This window comes from Halichoerus grypus, chromosome 7 (assembly GCF_964656455.1).
Source record: "Halichoerus grypus chromosome 7, mHalGry1.hap1.1, whole genome shotgun sequence".
In the NCBI taxonomy this organism is placed as follows: Eukaryota; Metazoa; Chordata; class Mammalia; order Carnivora; family Phocidae; genus Halichoerus; species Halichoerus grypus.
The window spans coordinates 110,802,398-110,823,120 of record NC_135718.1 but is presented as its reverse complement, the minus strand read 5'-3'; the positions used below and the strand labels follow the sequence as shown (position 1 = coordinate 110,823,120).

The window sequence follows — 20,723 nt, the reverse complement described above, 5'->3', positions numbered from 1 at the left end:
GACACAAATCAGATGATTAATTCAAGGATATAAGCCCTATTGTACATTGCATTGGAGAAGCACCTTAAGAGAAGTTGTGCCCAATTTCTCCTCTTTAGGATATTTACTGGGGTTCATCAAATCTACATTCTATCCTATGTGTAGCATCTCTTACCTGTCTTTTTCCACAGGAATTTAAACTAGTCATTGAATTTAAAAATAAGTGCTTCGTAAGGAAATACACTTTTCTCTGTTTGTTAAAGGGGAAGCCAGAATCCTGACTATAGCCATCACATTAGATTAGAATTTCTGAATATTGTATAATTAATTACTAAAATCTACTTTTGATTCTCATATGACCTTTCAGTATTTCTAAGCAAATACTTGTATAAGTGATAGAGTTTTTTAAACTGTAAGTACCAATGAAAAACCATGCTGGTGTTTCAGAATATAACAGAGTCTCTGAAACTGTGAACATTAAAAGAAAATAAAACAGGGCGCCTGGGTGGCTCAGTGGTTATGTGTTTGCGTTTGGCTCAGGTCATGATCCTGGGGTCCTGGGATCGAACTCCACATGGAGCCTGCTTCTACCTCTCGCTCTGCTGCTCTCCTTGCTTGTGCATGTGCTCTCTGTCAAATAAATAAATAAATAAAATCTTAAAAAAAAATAAAACAAACACATTGTAGCACAGTTATTTTAAATGCCTTTGAAAACTATTATATGGCACTCTATCCTAATAATGGAAAGATTTCTTCTGTTCTGAGCTTTGGTGACATTAGAAATTTGCTTAACTTCATTGTTCATAACTTTTTCAAATCTTTGAAATTGTTGTCACCGCCTCTCCTAATTGGTTTGAGAATTTAATGTAAGTAATTTTAGTTGAAAGAAAATTGTTATACCTTTAAATTATTTTTTGTAGTTTAACTCACTTTGCTAATTTATAAGGAAAAAATTCTGCTAGCTTGTCTTGCCCACAGCTCACTGTTACCCAAATTATTTATATTTTTGCTAAAGTTGTGTTCAGAGAGAGGAAACATTATTTTCAACAAATCTAGTATTACATTTGATGTAATGGAATTTGAAGGCAAATCACTACACGATTAACTGAGTTGGTTATGGGAGGTACTGCATGTAACTTACATGCTTCCCACCAAATGACTTTTCTGATGCCTCCATAGTCATCTGTATATGAAACAAAATCAGTCTTGCAAATCTGTTGTTTAACTTGTTTGGTAATTCTCTCTTTTCTGAAGAATACAGAGTACCTGAATCCACTCCAAGAGCATTGTCTTTAGCTAAATTTAATTGTAATGCTTTTTACACCACAGAAAAATTAGGAGTGGTGTGTAGGTATAAATGTGTACTTTTCTTAAATTTCATAATTAACATTAGATTGGTTTTCCAAAGACATTTTTGTGTTGAATACTCATTCTTACCAATTTTTTCCTTCTTAATTTCTCTTACCAGCTAACAGTGCAGTGGATTTTACAACAGTGAAATTTCTGCTTCAGGATTCTAAAAGTTTGTTACATGCTTTCAGTACACGGTCAAATTATGATGGTGTTCTTCCACAGGCCTTTGCTCAAGTCAGTGAACTACTCCAAACCTTTACAGAGGTAAGATACCTTTGGAATGCCATTTAGAGGAGCTAATCACATATGTTCTAAAAATATATTAGCAGAGGGCGCCTGGGTGGCTCAGCCGTTTAGCGTCTGCCTTCGGCTCAGGTCATGATCCCAGGGTCCTGGGATCGAGCCCCACATCAGGCTCCTTGCTCAGCAGGGAAGCCTGCTTCTCCCTCTCCCACTCCCCGTGCTTGTATTCCATCTCTCGCTGTCTGTCTCTCTCTGGCAAAAAATAAATTAAAAAAATCTTAAAAAAAAATAAAAAAATATATGTTAGACAAGAGAGGTAAAGGATATTTTAATTCTAACTTATTTCAACACATGAATGGCATTAAGTGATTATTAAGTGAATTGAAGAGAAAGTAAGCAATTCTTATTGCAAGTTATAAAACACATCCTCTTATGGAAGCACTGTCACAGAAGTTGTTGGAATTTTATATCGTTTCATTTATGGATGGAAGCAAGCTGTGCCTTGTCGTTTGACTACTTATTTCCCAGTGCCCCAGATCAGTGGATCACAACATCCATCAGAATACTTGGGAAGTTTTTTTTTTTTTAAAGATGCAGATGCCAAGCCCCTCTCAAACCTTATTGAATCAAGCTTCTGGCCCAGTAATATTGTTCTTTTTCACTTTTTATTTTGAAATAATTTCAAACTTACAGAAAAGTTGCTAGAAGAGTTCAAACAATTCTGATATATATCCTTTACCCAGAGTCTCCAGTGTTACCATTTTTTCACATTTCTTTATTGTTTTGCCTGCCTACCTATCTACCTACTTATCTGTCCACATTTTTTTTTCTGAACTATTTAAGAGTATGTTGCAGGTATGATCCCCCTTTACCCCTAAATACTTCCATATATATTTCCTAAAGAACAAGGATATGTTACATAACTAATATAATTAATCAGGGAATTAGTATTGGTATAATACAATTATTTAATCTGTAGACCTTATTCAGACTTTGGCAACTGATGTACCAGTTTTTTAACAATCTCCCCCATGTGACCCTTATGCAGTCAGCCTAGCACTGATGCCTTTTGACCTCTTTTAAATTAACTGTGTAAGTTTTGTCTCTGGGAATACTCTATTTCTGCAGGCTTCTACTTTCAAATCTAGAAAATTCTGGGAGTTTTATGTGTCAGAAACAGCTCAAAAAATTCAGTATCACAATTATTAGATAAGACATTAATGGTACTTTCATCTGACATATATATATCATATTCTTTTTTTTTCTTTCTGAGTTATGGAGTTGACCAGGTTTTTCTCAGTGTTGTTTTGTGGTCACATAGGTCCTACTACCTATGAAGTAATGAAAGGATTAGATGATACTAAACTTCGTCATAGCTGGTAGGGAAAGAACTTACTTGCTTAAGAAAGTATCTCATGAAGTAAAAGAAGCATCTCTTTTTATAAACTATGAAGAAATATGTGATAACTCCTGCTGGAAGAATTGATTTAAGGGGTGAAATGATCTTTTGGGTTAAGATGACTAAAACCTTGGTAGTTGTATTTTTCCATGGCAAATGTGACTTTGAGAACTATCTGTAGGATAGAATGGACCTGGGTATTTAGGGGATTGCAGCTTGGGTCTGTACTTGAATTGTGTAGGGAACAATATATTATTCTTTCCCATCACAGAATTGAACCCTAAACCCCATCTTTAGTGAAACAAACATAGTAAACAAGATGGAAAATTCAGGTTACTCACAGGCTTATCAGTCTTTGAATTAAGATTATTGAAAATAAAAAAAATTAGGATTGATTGTGATAAAAATAACAATGAATGTCCAGTTTTAAGGTCCTTTCATCAATTGGAAACGAAGAGATAGGAGTTACCATGAAAATGTGGCATTAAAATTTAGTGTTATCGATAATGGTATGCCTACTATATGTTGTCCACTGAGTATTTAAAAATATGAATTGTTGGGGTGCCTGGGTGACTCAGTCGTTAAGCGTCTGCCTTCGGCTCAGGTCATGATCCCAGGTCCTGGGATCGAGCCCCGCGTGGGGCTCCCTGCTCCGCGGGAAGCCTGCTTCTCCCTCTCCCGCTCCCACTGCTTGTGTTCCTACTCTCGCTATGTCTCTCTGTCAAATAAATAAAATCTTTAAAAAATAAATAAATAAAAATAAAAATATGAATTGTTATTTATTCCTGGATCCTAATTTTCCAGTTGCTACATTAGCAAGAGATTCATGAAGGCCATTGACGAAGAATCTGCATCCTCATTAGTGCTTCTCCCTCAATACCTGGCATTAGTGTGATTGCTGGAAACAACCTCTGTTGTTTCCATGATTAGAGCTCTGAAGTGTTGCTCCTTTATTTTCATATTAGAAGCAGTTCATTGTCTAAGTCAGCCAGGAACTTTGAGATTTAGCTTGGGCTTTTAAAATACTTTCAGGGGCGCCTGGGTGGCTCAGATGGTTAAGCGTCTGCCTTTGGCTCAGGTCATGATCCCAGGGTCCTGGGATCAAGCCCCATGTCGGGCTCCCTGCTCAGCGGGGAGCCTGCTTCTCTCTCTCTGCTGCTGCTCCCCTTGCTTGTGCTCTCTCTCTCTCTGTATCTCTGTGTCTCAAATGAATAAATAAAATCTAAAAAAAATAAAATTCACTTTCAGTAGGAGTCGTTTTGTAGAATGCATTAGATATGGTATATGACCTAAATACTTAGTCCTGTCTTAGTAACTTGAGCAACAAATAGATTACCTCCAGGGATAGGGTATCTAAATATAGTAACTGTTAAAAAAAAAAAAAAAAAGAAAGCCCCCAAACTTAATTTACCAAGTGTAGAAAATCAGGAAAAGAGGAATATTCACTTGTTTACTTCTGAAAAGGCTTGTGAGAAAACAAAACGGAGAGTTAACCAAAATGATCATTTTCCAGATTTTTATATAAATGGGATAGGAACAGAAAAAGGATACATACATTTTTCTTTGATAAGCCTTCCAACCAAAAAAATAAGACTTGCTCTGCCAGGATGATAGAATAATTAAAGTCCGTCTTATTAATAAACTTTAGACCTATATGCCCGAGGATCCCCATCCTGACTAGTTATGTTTTGTTTTGTTTTTTTTTTAAGTTTTTTGTTTTGTTTTGGTTTTAGAGACAGAATGGGGTAAGGGAGCAGAGGGAAAAGGAGAGAATCTTAAGCAGACTCCTAACTCAGCATGGAGCCTGACATGGGGCTTGATCTCACGATCCTGAGATCATGACCTGAGCGGAAATCAAGAGTCAGATGCTCAACCAACTGAGCCACCCAGGTGCCCCTGACTAGCTGTGTTTTTAACCTCTGGTTATTTAACCTCTCTGAGCCTAATTTCTTCTTTTGTAAAATGAGTATAATAATCTGTGCCTCAGAACTGTCATGAGAATTAAATAAATTAGTATTTGTAAAGCACTTAGTGCCTGGCACTAGTACGTGCTATGTAGGTGTTCAATAAAGAAGTCCATCTGCATAGTTGCATACACTGATATTTGAGAGCTGAGGAAAAGAGGCAGTATGTGGTGATTAAAAAAATATATCTCAGGGGCGCCTGGGTGGCCCAGATGGTTAAGTGTCTGCCTTCGGCTCAGGTCATGATCCCAGGGTCCTGGGATCAAGCCCCACATCAGGCTCCTGGCTCAGCAGGGAGCCTCCTTCTCCCTCTCCCTCTCCCCCTCTTCATGCTCTCTCTCTCTCCGTATCTCTGTGTCTCAAATGAATAAATAAAATCTTTAAAAAAAAAGAATATATCTCAGAACAAAATATGTCTTTCCATCCATGTATATTTGTTAATAGGCAAAAACAAGAGGAATAACTTTCTTTCTTCCTGCCCGCAAAGATAGAAAAGGGTAATATTTACTTTTATTGTTGGAGAGAGATCATAACCCCCATTCAGAATCAGATTGCTGAAGGTCAAGTTCTGTTTATGAGTCTTACCAGCTGTGTGACCTTGCATGAGTTATTTACCCTTTCTATGTCTGTTATAAAATATGGATAATCATAGTAACTGTTTCATAGGGCAGTTGTGAGGATTAAATGAGCTAATAGATACAAAGTTCTTAGAAAGTTCCTATGAGTTAAGAAATGCTTAATAAATATTAACTATTACTACTAATAGTGTTGGAAATTTTTTATTTTTTAATAAACCTGAAACTAACAACCCATGAGCTAACTTGAAATCATACTGTTATCAACTGTTGTCAACAAGGAAGCCTAGAGAAATGGAATGATTTTATTTAAGTTCACAAAGAAGTTACAGTAGAGCCAAGACAAAAAAAACCCCAAGTTTTTAAAGTCATAAAGTTTTTTTTCATTCTATCAGAATTTTTTTTCCACTTAAGTTAATATTTTACCCCAAGGTGATTTTTTTAAAAAAATTATTTGAATCAATAGTATAGCTCTTATACTCTGCTGAGTATCTTTATTTATCAATATTTAAAATATGCTCAGGTCTGTATTCTTAAATACTTGTTATTGGTCGTGGTTTTTACTGCCCTAACTCCTTCCAGCAACTACCAAACTTCTTAAAGAGCAGTCTATAACCCTTGTTTCCATTTCTTCACTCACTTCTTCCTTAATCCTTTACAAGTAGAATTCTACCTCCACACGCTGTTAAGTGAATTAGGTTATCATTGATCAAATCCATGATCAAATCCACCCTTTTTCTCCCTCTTTCTAATTTCTTAGCCTTTTTCAACCCGATGTTGTCCACTCTCTCTTTCCTTAAACTTAACCTCTTTTGGCTTCTCTTGTGTTTGAATACTTCTGACTCTTCTTATGTCTTGTTGGTCTCTTTCTTCCTTCTCCTTCCCCCCCTTCCTCCTTCAATTTGTCTACCCTTTACGTTCCTCTTTTTTTTTTTTTTTTTTTTGCTATTTTCTTTCCTAACAATCTCCTCTACCTCTGAGGTTTGTCTGCATGGGAATGATTCCCAGCTGTATCTTTTAAGCTATAGCTCTGAGTATCCAGTTACCTGCTAGATATCTTTACCTAAATATCTTTTTATTCTTTACAGTTGACATTCTGAACACAAACTTGTGTCTGTTTCTCCTCTCTTCCATAACCAGCCTTTCTTCTTGGCTTTTACTACAGGTGGCCGTAAAATCCAGAAATGTAGATAAATATACATTAAATGCCTTACCGCTATTACATTATAATACATGATACGTTCAGTGCGTTGCTTCTCATCAGCAAGGCAGCATAATATGAAGTGCTGTTTAAGATTGCAATGAATGCGGCACATTTTAAAAAGCATTTTCATCACTTTCTGCACATGTATTTGAGATGTGATGTTTTTAAGTGTTTGTGTTTATGTGTTTGACTATTACCAAATAAAACTGTGTCTTTACTTTCCTTTGGAGAAGTAAATCAAGGGGGTTTGATCTATTTTTACCTTATGGACCCTGTATATTTCTATTATTTGTGCCGTTATTCTTCTAGGCATCCAGATTAAAAAAATCTTAGAGTCTCCCTCATTCCCTGAATCTAGACTTTGGCTAAGTCTTTTAAAATATTTCTTGCATACATTTTTTTCTTTTTCTTTTTATTCTACTGCCTTTTCCTACCTAATTCAAGTTCTCAGGACTACTCTCCTGGATTATTTCAGTAGCCTTCTAGACATCTTGCCTCTCTTTTGTTCTGGTTTGTCTTAGAGTACGGTTCTGGATCTATCACTTCCTAAGTTAGAAACCTTCAGTGGTTTCTTCAATGGCAAAAGGTTTACATTCTATCTTGTTGGTTTTTTTTTTTTTTTTAATAACCCTTTGCAATCTCATTCTTGTTAATGGATTGTAGGGTACTTGGAGGCTTGATTCCACATATTTATCATTGTATCCTAGGTGTTCTCTGTCTTATTTAATACCATATGTGGAGAAGTGTCCAAACAGTATTCTTAAATTGATATTAGCATGTTAGCTAAGAAAGATCACTATAATAAATACATTGGAAATATTGTTTGATATAAATGGCAAAGGAAAATTTTTTTTTTTTTTAGCTCTGATGCTTTTCTGGGAATATTCTGTACATAATCAAGGACAAAGAATATTCAGCACTTCTTGGACAGCTAGAACATTGTAAGCACAATTGGTATTCTGTTTCTCTCACTAGTGAAGGACTAGCTGAAATTTGTGTAATTCTTATTTTCCCAGGTCAAGGCAAAACTTAAGCAAAATCCTTCAGAAACTACAGTGGGTAAAAAGCAAGAAGATATTTTTTTAATGAAGTCTAATAACCAAGAAATCACCATTTTCTCAGGTTCTCATCTTCCCCAACCCAACAGACATCAAGAAATCTGGTCTATCCTAGAGAATGTTTGGATTACGTTATATCAGAACAGGTACTAAATTTCCAAGAATTTTTGAATTCTGGGCTTTTCCATCATTACTGTTATTCATTAAACAGTTAGTGTTTGGGTTGTGAGTTTAATATATTAGATTATCTTACTGAGGGCCTTTTATCAAATTGGTGCCTTAGAAACAGTGATGCTTAAACAAGGCTGTAATCAGATTTATCATGAGTGTTTTAAAAATATATTTGCCTAGGCTCTATCCCTAGAAATTCTGATTCAATAGATCTGAGGTGACACTGAGATAGTGCATTAAAAAAAAAAAAATCTCTCCAGGTGATTCAGATGTGAAACCTTCATGAGCAGTATTTCCCATGTATGTCAAAACCAATGAAAGCCACCTAGATTGGCTAAACAAATTAGGACACAAAGCCTTAATAAAATTTAAAATAATCTAAGAAAAGGTCATTTTGGATTAAGGAAAATTCATGTAAGACTTTTTAAAAAGAAAGATAAATACTTTTATTTAAAAGGAAGAAATGCTTTTATTCCTTTGATACACATAAAAGTACTACGTTTCTGGTAAAATGAAAAGATAGAGACTATTTGTGAGTAGTTCTTTAAATGATGCTGGAGTAACTTAAAAAAATAATTTAAGATAACTGATTTTAAAGTAGGCCAACCCTCCCTCCTGTACTCTTTCCCAAGCCCATAATCTTTATATAATTTTAAATATATATTTGCGGGTCATGATAGATGCTTTTTAGTATGATTTTGGTTCTAGGGCCCAGTATCACTGTTATTTTGGATTAAGATCATCTGTTCTAGCAGCAAAGAAATATGAACGCTCTTCTTAAACATCTATTCTCTATTAGAATACTGTAGATTTAGGGCCCATTTTTAGCCCTTGGTTACAATTATAATTTCTTTCAAACAAATGTGTAGTTTGTCATGCTAAAGAAATACCAATAGCTAAAGAAAACAATACTTAAAAATTTGTGTTTTCATATAAAACATTTGTATTTTCATATCTTTGTTTTGTCCAGTCTTAACATATTTGAAATGTTTTGGCTAATCAGATATGCTTTTTTTTTTTTAAAGATTTTATTTATTTATTTGACAGAGAGAGACGCAGCGAGAGAGGGAACACAAGCAGGGGGAGTGGGAGAGGGAGAAGCAGGCTTCCCGTCGAGCAGGGAGCCCGACATGGGGCTCGATCCCAGGACCCTGGGATCATGACTTGAGCCAAAGGCAGACGCTTAACAACTGAGCCCCCCAGGCACCCCCAGATATTCTTGTTAGCAGAAAGTTACCACATATACTAGTCAGAGATTATCACTTTCAAAATAAAATAGATTAAAGCCATTTCTAAGATATTTTAATCTTCTTTTCTTTTAGAAAATATTTGAATACTTTATCTTAGAATTGACCTATAATATACATACATTTGTGTTGGATGTTAGAGTTCCAGGTAATTTCTGTATAATAGACTTTACTTTGTTGTATTTCAGTACATGAAAAATGCTTATATTGCTGTATCAGTGCATAGTTATTAAGGCTTACTTCATTGCTTCTCATGCCTGATTGTACACCAGAGTCACTGTATAACTTTTCAATATATTCATGCTTGAGCCCTTCATGTAGAGATGCTCATTTGAAGGTCTAGTAGGCCCTGTGTATTTTAGGTTTCAAAATACTTTTTCTTTTAGAAAGGTGAAACTATACTTATGAACCATTGTATTTCTTCAGATTCCCTAAGTTTTCCCTTTTGCAGACTTGTCAAAATGCTTTACCCCTTTCATACATCACTTGTAGGAATGTGGAAAAACAGATTTATGGTTCCTCAACACATTAAACATGTTATCACCATATGACCCAGCAGTTCCACTCTTAGATTTATACCCAAAAGAACTGAACACAAGTGTTCGAACAAAAACGTTCATGAATGTTCACAACTATGTTCACAGTAGCCAAAGTGGAAACAATCCAATGTTCATCAACAGATGAATGGATACATGAAATGTGGTGTGTCATAAAATGTGTATATCCATAAAATGGAATGTTACTAAGCCATAATGAAGTATCCACACACACTATGGCATGAATAAATGTTGAAAACATGCTAAGTGAAGGAAGCCAGACACAAAAGGTCACATGGTATATGATTCCATTTATATGAAATATCCATAATAGGTAAATATGTAGAGATAGAAAACACATTAGTGGTTACCAGGAACTGTGGGGAGGGAGGAATGGTGAGTGACTGCTTAATGAATACAGGATTTCCTTTTGGCATGATGAAAATGTTCTGTGACTAGATAGTGGTGATGGTTGCAGACATTGTGGATGTATCAAATGCCACTGAGTTGTACACTTTAAAATGTTAAAATGGTAATTTTTATTTTACCACAATTATTTTAAAAAATGCTTTGGAAAATACTGTGAAGTGAGAAACTTCCCTTGAATGCTACCACCTAAAGGTAACCAGTAGTTAACATGGTTATTATTATGTACTCCCAGCTGTGGTTTTTTTTTTTTAAGATTTTATTTATATGACAAGAGAGAGAGTATAAGCGGGGAAGCGGCGGGCAGAGGGAGAAGCAGGTTCCCCACTGAGCAGGGAGCCCGATGTGGGGCTCGATCCCAGGACCCTGGGATCATGACCTGAGCCGAAGGCAGAGACACTTAACCAACTGAGTCACCCAGGTGCCGCCCTCCCCTCCCCCCCCCCCCCCCCCCCCCCGTCAAGCTGTGTTTTAAGGCATGCTTATTAGTTTCCTAGGGCTTCCATAGCAAATTACCACAAACTAGATGGTTTAAAATAACAGAGATTTATTCACTCATGGTTCTGGAGGCTGTCTGTCTGCAGAGTTGGTTCTTTTGGGAAGTTCTGCAAAGATCCTATTTCAAATAAAGTCGCATTCTGAGGTTCTGAAGGAACATGAATTTCAGGGGCATACTGTTCAACCCAGTACAGCATATATTTTGATTTTTTTATATGGTGGTTGTTATGTTATATAAATAAATATTGTATACCTTTATTTTTCTATCTTCTAGATGGCATAAGCATTATTTTAATAGTTCTTAGGTATTTCATCAGGTGGCTAAGTCACTATTAACACTTTTTACATTGTTGAACATGTAGGTGGTTACCAATTGTTGACCAATTGCAAATTATTATTAATATGTGATAGATTTCTAAAATTGGAATTACTGGAGTAAGATGTAAGAACATTTATTCCAGTCTCAGCAAACACGTAAATCTGATGTCTTTTTTTTTTTCTTCATCCTTATGTACTGGAGTACTGTTAGTATTTATGTACTGACTTGAATGTAGATTAGTAATATTCTGTGCCTTATGGTCTCTTGATAAGAAACTTTATTCCCACAGCTTGAAGGGTATTACTTTAGATGCACATAGTTGTTGCCCTAGATCCTTTGCATGAATGGTAGCCTGGATATTCACAAGTCACTGTCTCTTATTTCTAATTTAAATAAATCAGGATTATGAGAGAGGAGTTATAAATATTACCTCATTTTATATATTAGAAATGAAAATGCTTGAATTACAATAAATGTGCATGAGTATCTTTTATTTTTCTCTCTTTTAGCATGGATGTATTTCAGAGATTGGGCCCAAATGCAGCTTTGACTTCTTCAAAAATAGCATCATTTGAAGAAGCATTTGTATCTCTTCAAAAGTTAATGGCAGCTGTGAAGGATATTCTTGAAGGAATTCAAAGGTAAACACTAATTAATTTTAAATTTTCATTTATAACTTTTCTTTTTCTTCCAGGTTTATCAGCCTTTCCAGAGGTTCTGGGAGCCTTCCAACAAGTTTTATAAACTAATGACTTTTATATTTACCTTTTCCCTCTCCCTTGTAAAGAATCCCTATTTGGAGTTTGGACCCCTAGAATGTTTCTAGTTTTTTCCTTTCTAGAAAAAATATACCAGGTTGTAAGCTTCATAAGGAGCTTTATTTTCATTATTGTGCAACTCTAGCTCCCAAAACAGTGCCTGGCAGATAATGGGCACTCAGTAATTACTTGTTGAATAAAGTATATGTTTAGGTAATTATCACTGCTCCTTTAAAAACAAATATATGTTAATATTTAGTTAACATGATTGATTTCCTCAAATACAGCCTCATAGGACCACAAACTGAAAAAGTTTGAGAGGAAGCATATAGTCCTATGGTGCTTTGAGACTTCTACATGTGTTTATTTTAAATATTTGTGGAGCACATAGAAACCATAGAGCCAGAAAGCTGTAGAATGGACCAGACAGCACCTTTATAGGATAAAGTCAGATGTTTTCTTTTGTAGTGGTAAAGGAGAATACCAAACTTAATCTTAAGTTTTTGGCTACATACCAAAATTGCTTGACCTGAGTTAAATATGCAGCTTGCTCATGGAATACTATTCCTTATAAATTGAAAAGCAAAAACCAAAGAATCAAAATTGATTTGATTTTAGTATGTCCAAACTTTAAAAACTTGAATTTTTGAAACAACAGTAGTTTTTGAGCTTTTTTTCCTTTTCTCTTAAGGATTTTTGGAAACTTCATCTCATTGTTAATACACAAAGCCTTTGTACTTCTTTTTGGATCACAGTTGGCTAGATGATTCTTAGAATAGCTTTTTGGTGCTCTTAAGTTACTAATGAGTTGAAGATGTGGCAGATCCCAAGGCAAGTGAAATTTATCATCTCTAAGTGCAAATAATCCCTTTTTTACTTACAGCAATACTAAATAAGAGTAGCTTTATGAGGGAGAAGTATTCAGTTTTTTATTTTAGTTATGCAAAATCTGTTTCACATTCTAGGTTGTGTACAAGCCATTCTTGACACTACCTTTTCTACAGAAAGTAGGGATAGCAATCTGTATTCAGTCAACAAATGTTCATTGAGCACCACTTATGCTTGGCATCATACTAGGCCCTGGGGAATCAAGATAAATTAGGTGCAATCTCTGACTCCAGAGAGCTTGTAGGAAGAGTGTAAACAGTCACGTTACAACAGATAATTGCAATAGAGTTGTTAATATTTTAATAGGAACATATGCAGTGGAGGGAGGAAGGGTTTGGCAATAGATGAGGTTGGAGGGGAATGTGCTGTAGGCTACTCAAAGCAGTTTCTATTTTATCCCATAGGGTAGTGTTTCACACGTTTAGGTCTGTTAATTATGTGCCTGGACAGAAGTGTTTCTGATCCAAAAAGTTTTGGAGATAACAGCATACTACGCTATGCTCTTGGAAGATCACCCTATACCCATTTACATATTGATGGGTTTTATAAACCTTTTTAATTTTAGGAGCTTTAAACATATAGATGCCTGGGTCCCCCACACCAGAGACTCTGATGTAATTGGTCTAAGCGTGTACCTGGCTATCAGGATTTAAAAATTTCTCCAGGTGATCCTAATGTGTAGCCAAGGTTGAGAACCACTAGTCAACATTTCTTAATCAGTGGTTCTCAAAGTGTAGTCACAGAATCGCATCCTCATCTCCACCGGGAACTTGTTACAAATGCAAATTCTCAAACCCTGCCAGACCCTACTGAATAAGAAACTCTGGGGGTGGGCCCAGTAGTCTGTGTCCTCCAGGTGATTCTCTGCACATCATAGGCTGAGCACTACTGGTTTAAATGATGCTCAGCCTTGGTGGCTGATTATAATCATCTGGGAGCTTTAAAGAAAGAACAATGTCCAGGCTGACTCTATACCTATTAAATCTGCATTTCTGAATGTGGGACCTGGGTATAAGCATTTTTACAAACTCCCCAGGTGATTATCATGTCAAGCCAGAATTGAGAAGTTACAGCATGTACTGCTTACATAAGCTGTATTTAAAGAAATAAATATTTGAATTTTAAGGCTGATAGAATTTTGTTATTCTTTCCTCTAAGGACACAATACCTCCGGGAATAAGAAAATATTAGTGGTTCTACTTTTTTGCATGTTACCTGGGGCAATAAATTGTCTTGAGCCTCCGTATTCATCTATAAACCCAGTATAATAATACCTTTCTAGAGTTTTTCACAAAGTTACTGTGCTTTGAAAGTCAGGTGTTGATATAACTAACCAAACCAGTGATTCTCCACTTACTTATTGGGGGACTTGTTAAAAATGCAGAGTTCTAGTTGTAGTGAAATCACAATATCTGTAGATATTTCACAGAGAGAGGGAAGTTGTATTTTTAACAAGCATTCCAGAGGATTTATATGCAGGTGGTGGGGGACCACAGTAAGGAAACGAATCCAACTTCCTGTCATAAATATATTAGAACCACTTTTGCCACCAGTAGAGGGCATTGTGAATAAAAAAGTTGCTCATTTCAGCATTCATTAATCTACAGGAAATTACTAACATTGCAAGGTTTTTCTTTTTTAAGCCCTTCAGACAATAGGCATTTAAATCAAAATGTAATAGAAGTTAATAATTATTTTGTCAAGTGTGTATGTAGTCTTAAAATCTTTTAAGAAAGTCATGTTCTTTTTTTTTTTTTTTAAAGATTTTTTATTTATTTGACAGAGAGAGAGATAGCGAGAGCAGGAACACAAGCAGGGGGAGTGGGAGAGGGAGAAGCAGGCTTCCTGCCGAGCAGGGAGCCCGATGTGGAACTCGATCCTGGGACCCTGGGATCATGACCTGAGCCAAAGGCAGACGCTTAACGACTGAGCCACCCAGGCGCCCCAAGAAACAGTCATGTTCAATTCAGTTAAATTTTTTTGGGTGGCTAAATATGGGTAGATTTTTAAATTTTTTAAACACTGAAAAATACACTCAACTTTGTAGTGACTGCATATCATTAGCATTTTCTGATGCTTGTTAAAATGGAGTAGTTTCATTAGACTTTGAGATACATATTCACTGAATATAGCTCAACTCTATTTTATCATAGCAGATCATGTATGACGTTACATTGGGAATCAATAACAAGGTGACTTGTTAACCCAGTCCTTCCATTAAAGAAGTGAATGAAAATGTATTTATTAAACTAAGAGTTTGGGCTTCTAGTTCCAGATTTATCCCTTTGACTTTAGACTTGTTACCTACCCTCTTTAAGCCGGTCTCTTTCCTTATGAAATGAGAATCCTGATGCCTTCTTCAGCAGAATAAATGAGATAATGTATGTGAAAATACTTTGTAATCTGCAACATAAGTGTTAGTCTTTGTTTTCTCCTTAAAGCTGATATGTTAAATTTGAAACGTTTAAAAATGTGTATTTCAATTTTAATAATGCTCTAAACATGATTGTGACAAATCAGGGTAGAAAATGTTGGTGGAGCGGTTGTCCACACGGTTATACAGTTGGGAGCAGAATACCTGAGTTTGCAAAAGTTGAAAAAGAGGTGGGACTATTGCTGATTCTTATACTTTCTACACACTTTCTTCCTGGGTGGAAGAGTGAACTTAATTTATTTGCTATTGGTCTAGAAATTGCTTTTCTCTTTCCTTTTTTGTGTGTGTATATATGAATAATCTGAGCACTTTTGTTAATGGCCTCTTTATCTAAACACTGGAGAACCAGAGTCAGTACTCTTTCCATGTAGACAAAAGGACATTAAGGGTTTTGTTTTGTTTAGTTTTAGGTCTGTACTATCTAGTCTCATTTTATACTTTAGTAAACATGATCAAGTTACTCTCAAGATCACAAAAACCTTTTGCTTAGTAATTAAAGATTGTAAAGTTTCATTTGGAGTGAAAAATTAATTGGGGAGTCATATGGAAAATTCTAAAGAGAAATTCTGCTTGTACAGTAATAAAAAAATTGTTATAAATCTTTGTGCTTCCACTGGCATCTCTACAAAGTTAAATAAACAGGTCATATAATCCAACTCCAAAGCATGCTGTAAATGTGTGTGTGCAGCTTTGACTTGAAAGCTAATACTCAAAACAACAATGAAAATGTTTTAAGGATGGTTTTGTGTCTATGAAGTAGATCATGAGCTGCCTGGTTTGGAAGCAGGGAGGAGAATGGAGCGTGAACGTAGGAAATTGCCCTCTGCCTAGATTTTATAATCATGTTTATGTGTTTCATCTTTATAAAATAAGCTTGAAATTATTTTTTAAAAAACAGAAAAATGGGGGTGCCTGGGTGGCTCAGTTGGTTAAGCGTCTGCCTTTGGCTCAGGTCATGATCTCAGGGTCCTGGGATCGAGTTCCGCATCGGGCTTGCCGCTCTGCGGAGAGCCTGTTTCTCCCTCTCCCCCTGCCCTTCTTCTCTCTCTCTCTCTCTCAAATAAATAAAATCTTAAAAAAAAAAACAAAACAGAAAAATGGTAGTGTTTTGAATCCAAAAATATAAGTAGATCATGCCTAAATGTGCATATTCATTTTAACACTTGATTTAACACGTAAAACTACTTCTGTGTTAATGAACTCTAGATTTCTTGCTCAGGTAGCTTTAGATGAAGTTTGAAATAATGAATGTTCTCTTAGTTTCATATTTGGAATCATATGCAGAGGTGGGAGAGGGATGTAAGTTCCTTGTAAGTAAGTTCCTTGTAAATAACTTGCCACATTTTAGAGGGGGGGTGTTTTTATATGAAAGGGTATCTCTTGTTTAGATAATATTTTCTTTCTAGCTGTCATATTTGGTTTGGTTGTTTTTAAATGAAGATTGAGTGCTAACTGATGCATTGGGCTTGGTCATATTCAGGATGGGCTTCATGCCTCATCATAGAATATAATTTTGCAAGATGAGACTTGTGGTTGGATTTCGGAAAGGAAGATGATTAATTTTTATCATCTCCAAATGCTTTAATGATCTTCAAAACTTTAGTAACCTCTGTTAGAACCCTGTGGCTTTGATTTGAAATACTTTGTAGAGCTGTTTTTCTAAAGCACAATAATATTCATGAAGTTTGGGATTCTTTTGTGTGTCATTTACATGTGTTTTTATCTTATTAAGCCTCTAAAAATGAATCTTCCCGTTACTCTCTTATGGCATGTTAACTTAATAAGAGCAAAACCTATACTGGTATAACCATACCTGATTCCTGTGAAAAGGAATCCTATAATCACAGCAACTTTTCAGATCTGCTCATGATTTAGTCACTTCAAAGAAGGTGGAGTTTGCATCTGTGAGAATATTTTATTAACTTCATAGTGTATGTTTTGGTAGTCGACCTCTTGAGGTTTTTTAGAAAGGTTATTTAGAAAAGGTCATCCTTCGGTTGACACAAAGACAAACACTCTTTAGGCTGTTCTACAGATCAAGCTCATTGCTGAAACAAAAGTTTCTGATAGAGACGTGTAGATTATAAAAACATTAAGAAGTGACTTTTCAACATCTCAACTCATTGCAGTATGCAAGTAGTTCAGCCATTGATAAAAATTGTCCTTATCTAGAGTGACGAGATTTGTTCATGCTTAGGTCTGACCTACTTTCTTTGAGGCTTGCCCTTTCTGCCCTTAGATGATTGGACTGTACCTCCCCTCCCCCACTGGGGTTCGTACAACTCCCCAGATATCACTGCACCTCTTTATCAGACTCTTCGCACACCCCTTGTCCTGTCCAACACCAAATGTATCAGTTCCTGTGTTGAATAAGAGAAAATAATACAAGCTATTAATTAAAAATGAAAGGACTTACTTGCTTCACCCTCCATGCCATCATTTCGTACACAAGTTTCTTATAATTTATTTCGTAATTGGCTCCCTGAGATTTTGAACAGCTTTAGGGCAGAAACTTTACCTACTTTTCTTTGTCTTACTTTTGTATATCTAGATCCATACCCACATCACAACTACACATAATAGATGGTGGAGGGGTATCAAATGAGTTTTTATAGTCTTTCTGGTGGAGGGAAACTTTTTTAGGGCTAAATGCTACTAACGGTACTACATTGTGACATTAGATGAATGGGTAATGTCGAAGATTTAAAAGTGATACAGAGAGAGGAGTGCAATACAGAGAGAGGAGTGCAAGCTAAGGAAGGGTAAAGAATAAAATCAGGAGGAAGGAGAACAACTGGAAGAAGGAGATTGAGGAGATAAAAAAGGTATTTATGTCTAGAACAGATGATGGAACCCTCAGTAATTTGCCCAAATGGCTGGTGGAGTCACACATTATCCTTGATTGCTTAATCCTGGTTTCTCTACCTACACTTTATAAATTAGGGTTAGTAGAAGGGAAGATGGGATCTAATGGGAGGGATTGAGATTCAGGGGATATAAGCAGATATTTCTTATATAAGATGTATGTAATGTCTTACATAAAACATAGATGGGGGCATCCAGGAGGCTCAGTCGGTTAAGACTTGGACTTTTGATTTCCGCTTAGGTCATGATCTCAGGGTTGTGAGATTGAGCCCCAGGTTGGGCTCTGCATTGGGTGTGGACCTGCTGAAGATTCTCTCTCTAACCACTCCCTCTACCCCTCCCCCTGTGTGCTCTCTCAAAAAAAATAAATAAATAAAAATAAAAAATAAAACATAGATGGTTATTTAATAAATAAAAGCTTTTTATGGTACCTATATTGCAGTTTGATAAACACTGCTCTAACTTAACATTTATATCAAATGTTATATATGATACATAATAAAATTTACATTTGCTGACAAAATATGTGGCATCCACATATAAATCTGACGGAATTATCCACCATTAGCAGATATTTTTTTAACCTGGCTCATTAAAGCTACTGAGGCTAACAGATTGTTCAGGACTTAATTTTTAGAATAACTAGATTTTATTTTACATATCTGAAGCTCTTATCTATGCTACCCAGGATTTGTAATTCAATAATAGGGCATAAGGACCTTTATTTTTATTCTGAATACCAGTGGGTTATGTCACAGTTACTCCTTCCATCCCTGAAGCACTTCTAAGTGCCGGCGTTCCCTTATTTTAGTCAATAAAATCCAGGTTTGGGTAAGAGAGTTAAATATTTCCCATCATAAACTTCTTGATCACAGCAGAATTAAGCAATCAAATATAAAGATAACTTCTTGAAGATAACAAATATTTTAGTTTGTTTATGGAGTTGTTTTTATTTAAAATCAATATTCTTTTAAGTTGGACTTTTCTTTGTAGCTGGTTATTTCTACCTGATTTATTGATCTGATATTTGATTAAAATTCCCTGCTATTTAAGTCTTATGTTAAGAAATGCTAAAACCAGTTAAAACTACATTTTTCAATGAAGCAGATAGAGTAAATTGACTAAATCAGTGGAGTTAAACATTAGTAAAATAAATGAAATAGGGGAAATTAAATAAAGGTGCTGAATAAGGGCTATTATAGTAATTTTAACTTAAATCGTAAATATATGGGATAAAGCCAGATGATCAGTTCTGATTCCGTCTTACAGAGTAGTTGTACAACAGGTTTAAAGTTAGAAACTCTAAGATTATTTCCATCTATTTTGAGAAATAGCTTCTTGTGCTTCTAAATATCTTTACATGGTGGTAGGCCAACCATCTGCCTGTTTTAAGAAGTGATGCAATCAATATCCTCAAGGCTATATCTCAGTGATATAAAAGGTTGAGTCCACCTCAGGACAGTGTTTTCTACTTAGAAGACAATCAATAAATATTTACTGTTTTTTTTTTTTAAAGATTTTATTTTTTGTCAGAGAGAGAGAGCACAAGCAGGGAGAGTGGCAGGCAGAGGCAGAAGCAGTCTCTCTGCTGAGCAGGGAGCCTGATGTGGGACTTGATCCCAGGACCCTGAGATCATAACCTGAGCCGAAGGCAGTCGCTTATCCGACTGAGCCACCCAGGCCTCCCTCAATAAATATTTATTGTATATCAGAAACCCCTGGAATTATCTAACATTTTGATGTGCCAGTTCCTATTAATAAGGCATAATAAACCTTCTAGAGTCAACATATACTTACCCTTAATAATAATGTAACTGAAAATATAAGTGGTAAATTTTCCAATTAATCTTTTTGCCAACATTAAGCTAATTTACTTTTTGACAGCATGTAGCTATATTTTCCCCAACTTAATTGTTGAGCTAAGACAAATTATGAAAATCATCAAAATTATATTTTCTATATTAAAGATGGTAATTTATGCAGATTTTATTTTAAACCCTTTTGATAATATAGATTAAAAAGTGAGTACTTTGGTACACTAGTGGAGCATAAAATAGTATAAAGAATATACCCATCAGCCTTCTTCAAAAGGATTTGCCTTCATTTACTAGGGTGACTGCTGTAGAAAAAGTGAAATACTACGATCTTTTGGGGGATTGCTAGATACTAGCTCTGAGTTAATGCTAATTCCAGTGACCTAAAATTCCACTGTAGTTGGAGAAATGGTCAGAGAGAGACTAATCCACCTTGACTGATAAACAATAACTACTGGTTTGTTTGAAAACTTGGGAAAAACCAGTATTGGAAGTTTGGTGACAGGGATGTCTGGAGAAGAGGTGTATAGATGGGCATCTTGGAATGGGCACAGAGTAGGAAGGTATTTGTGTCCCATGTGAATACTCATCAAAGGCTACCCAATGCAGAGGAGACTCAGTAATCAGATGGGCAAGACCAGCCGTCCTATAGATGTCAGTCTCTCCCTAGCCACCCCAGTGTTTGGTCAGTGAGCTCTTATACAAAGGGACAATGGCAGCTTCTATAAGATGAGCTCAAAAGTGGGACTTCCCCTCCTGAAGGTTGCTCTGGCTGCTATCTGTGCTGAGAGCCCAAACTGTCACCAGCAGGGGCAAATGCTAAGCATTCAATAAGGCACCATTCCCTTGGAGACCAGGAAGCCACTTAGTGGCAGAGATTTGTCCTCACCAGGAATAGATACTTCCTTTGGGTATGGATTTGCTTTCCCTCACTGTAGTGATTCTGCCAGCAACTCCATCAATTGCTTTAAGGGATATCTTGGCCACTGTCA

General features: G+C 35.9%; 1 protein-coding gene across 7 annotated transcripts in view; it reads left to right on the top strand.

Moving 5' to 3' along the window:
• The window catches only part of SWT1 (SWT1 RNA endoribonuclease homolog), a 100,316-nt gene that overhangs the window by 42,961 nt on the left and 36,632 nt on the right, over positions 1 to 20,723 (top strand). For 5 of the 7 annotated variants that reach the window (XR_013449860.1, XM_078078050.1, XM_078078051.1 and 2 more), the window contains exons 14-16: positions 1,448 to 1,596; positions 7,734 to 7,921; positions 11,482 to 11,613. Coding sequence is in view for 4 of the 7 variants with exons in the window: in XM_078078050.1 (XP_077934176.1) it covers positions 1,448 to 1,596; positions 7,734 to 7,921; positions 11,482 to 11,613 (469 nt within the window). In the remaining 3 variants the exon portion in view is untranslated. The remainder of the gene's footprint in view (positions 1 to 1,447; positions 1,597 to 7,733; positions 7,922 to 11,481; positions 11,614 to 20,723) is intronic. The other 2 variants (XR_013449862.1, XR_013449861.1) reach the window with 1 other exon arrangement.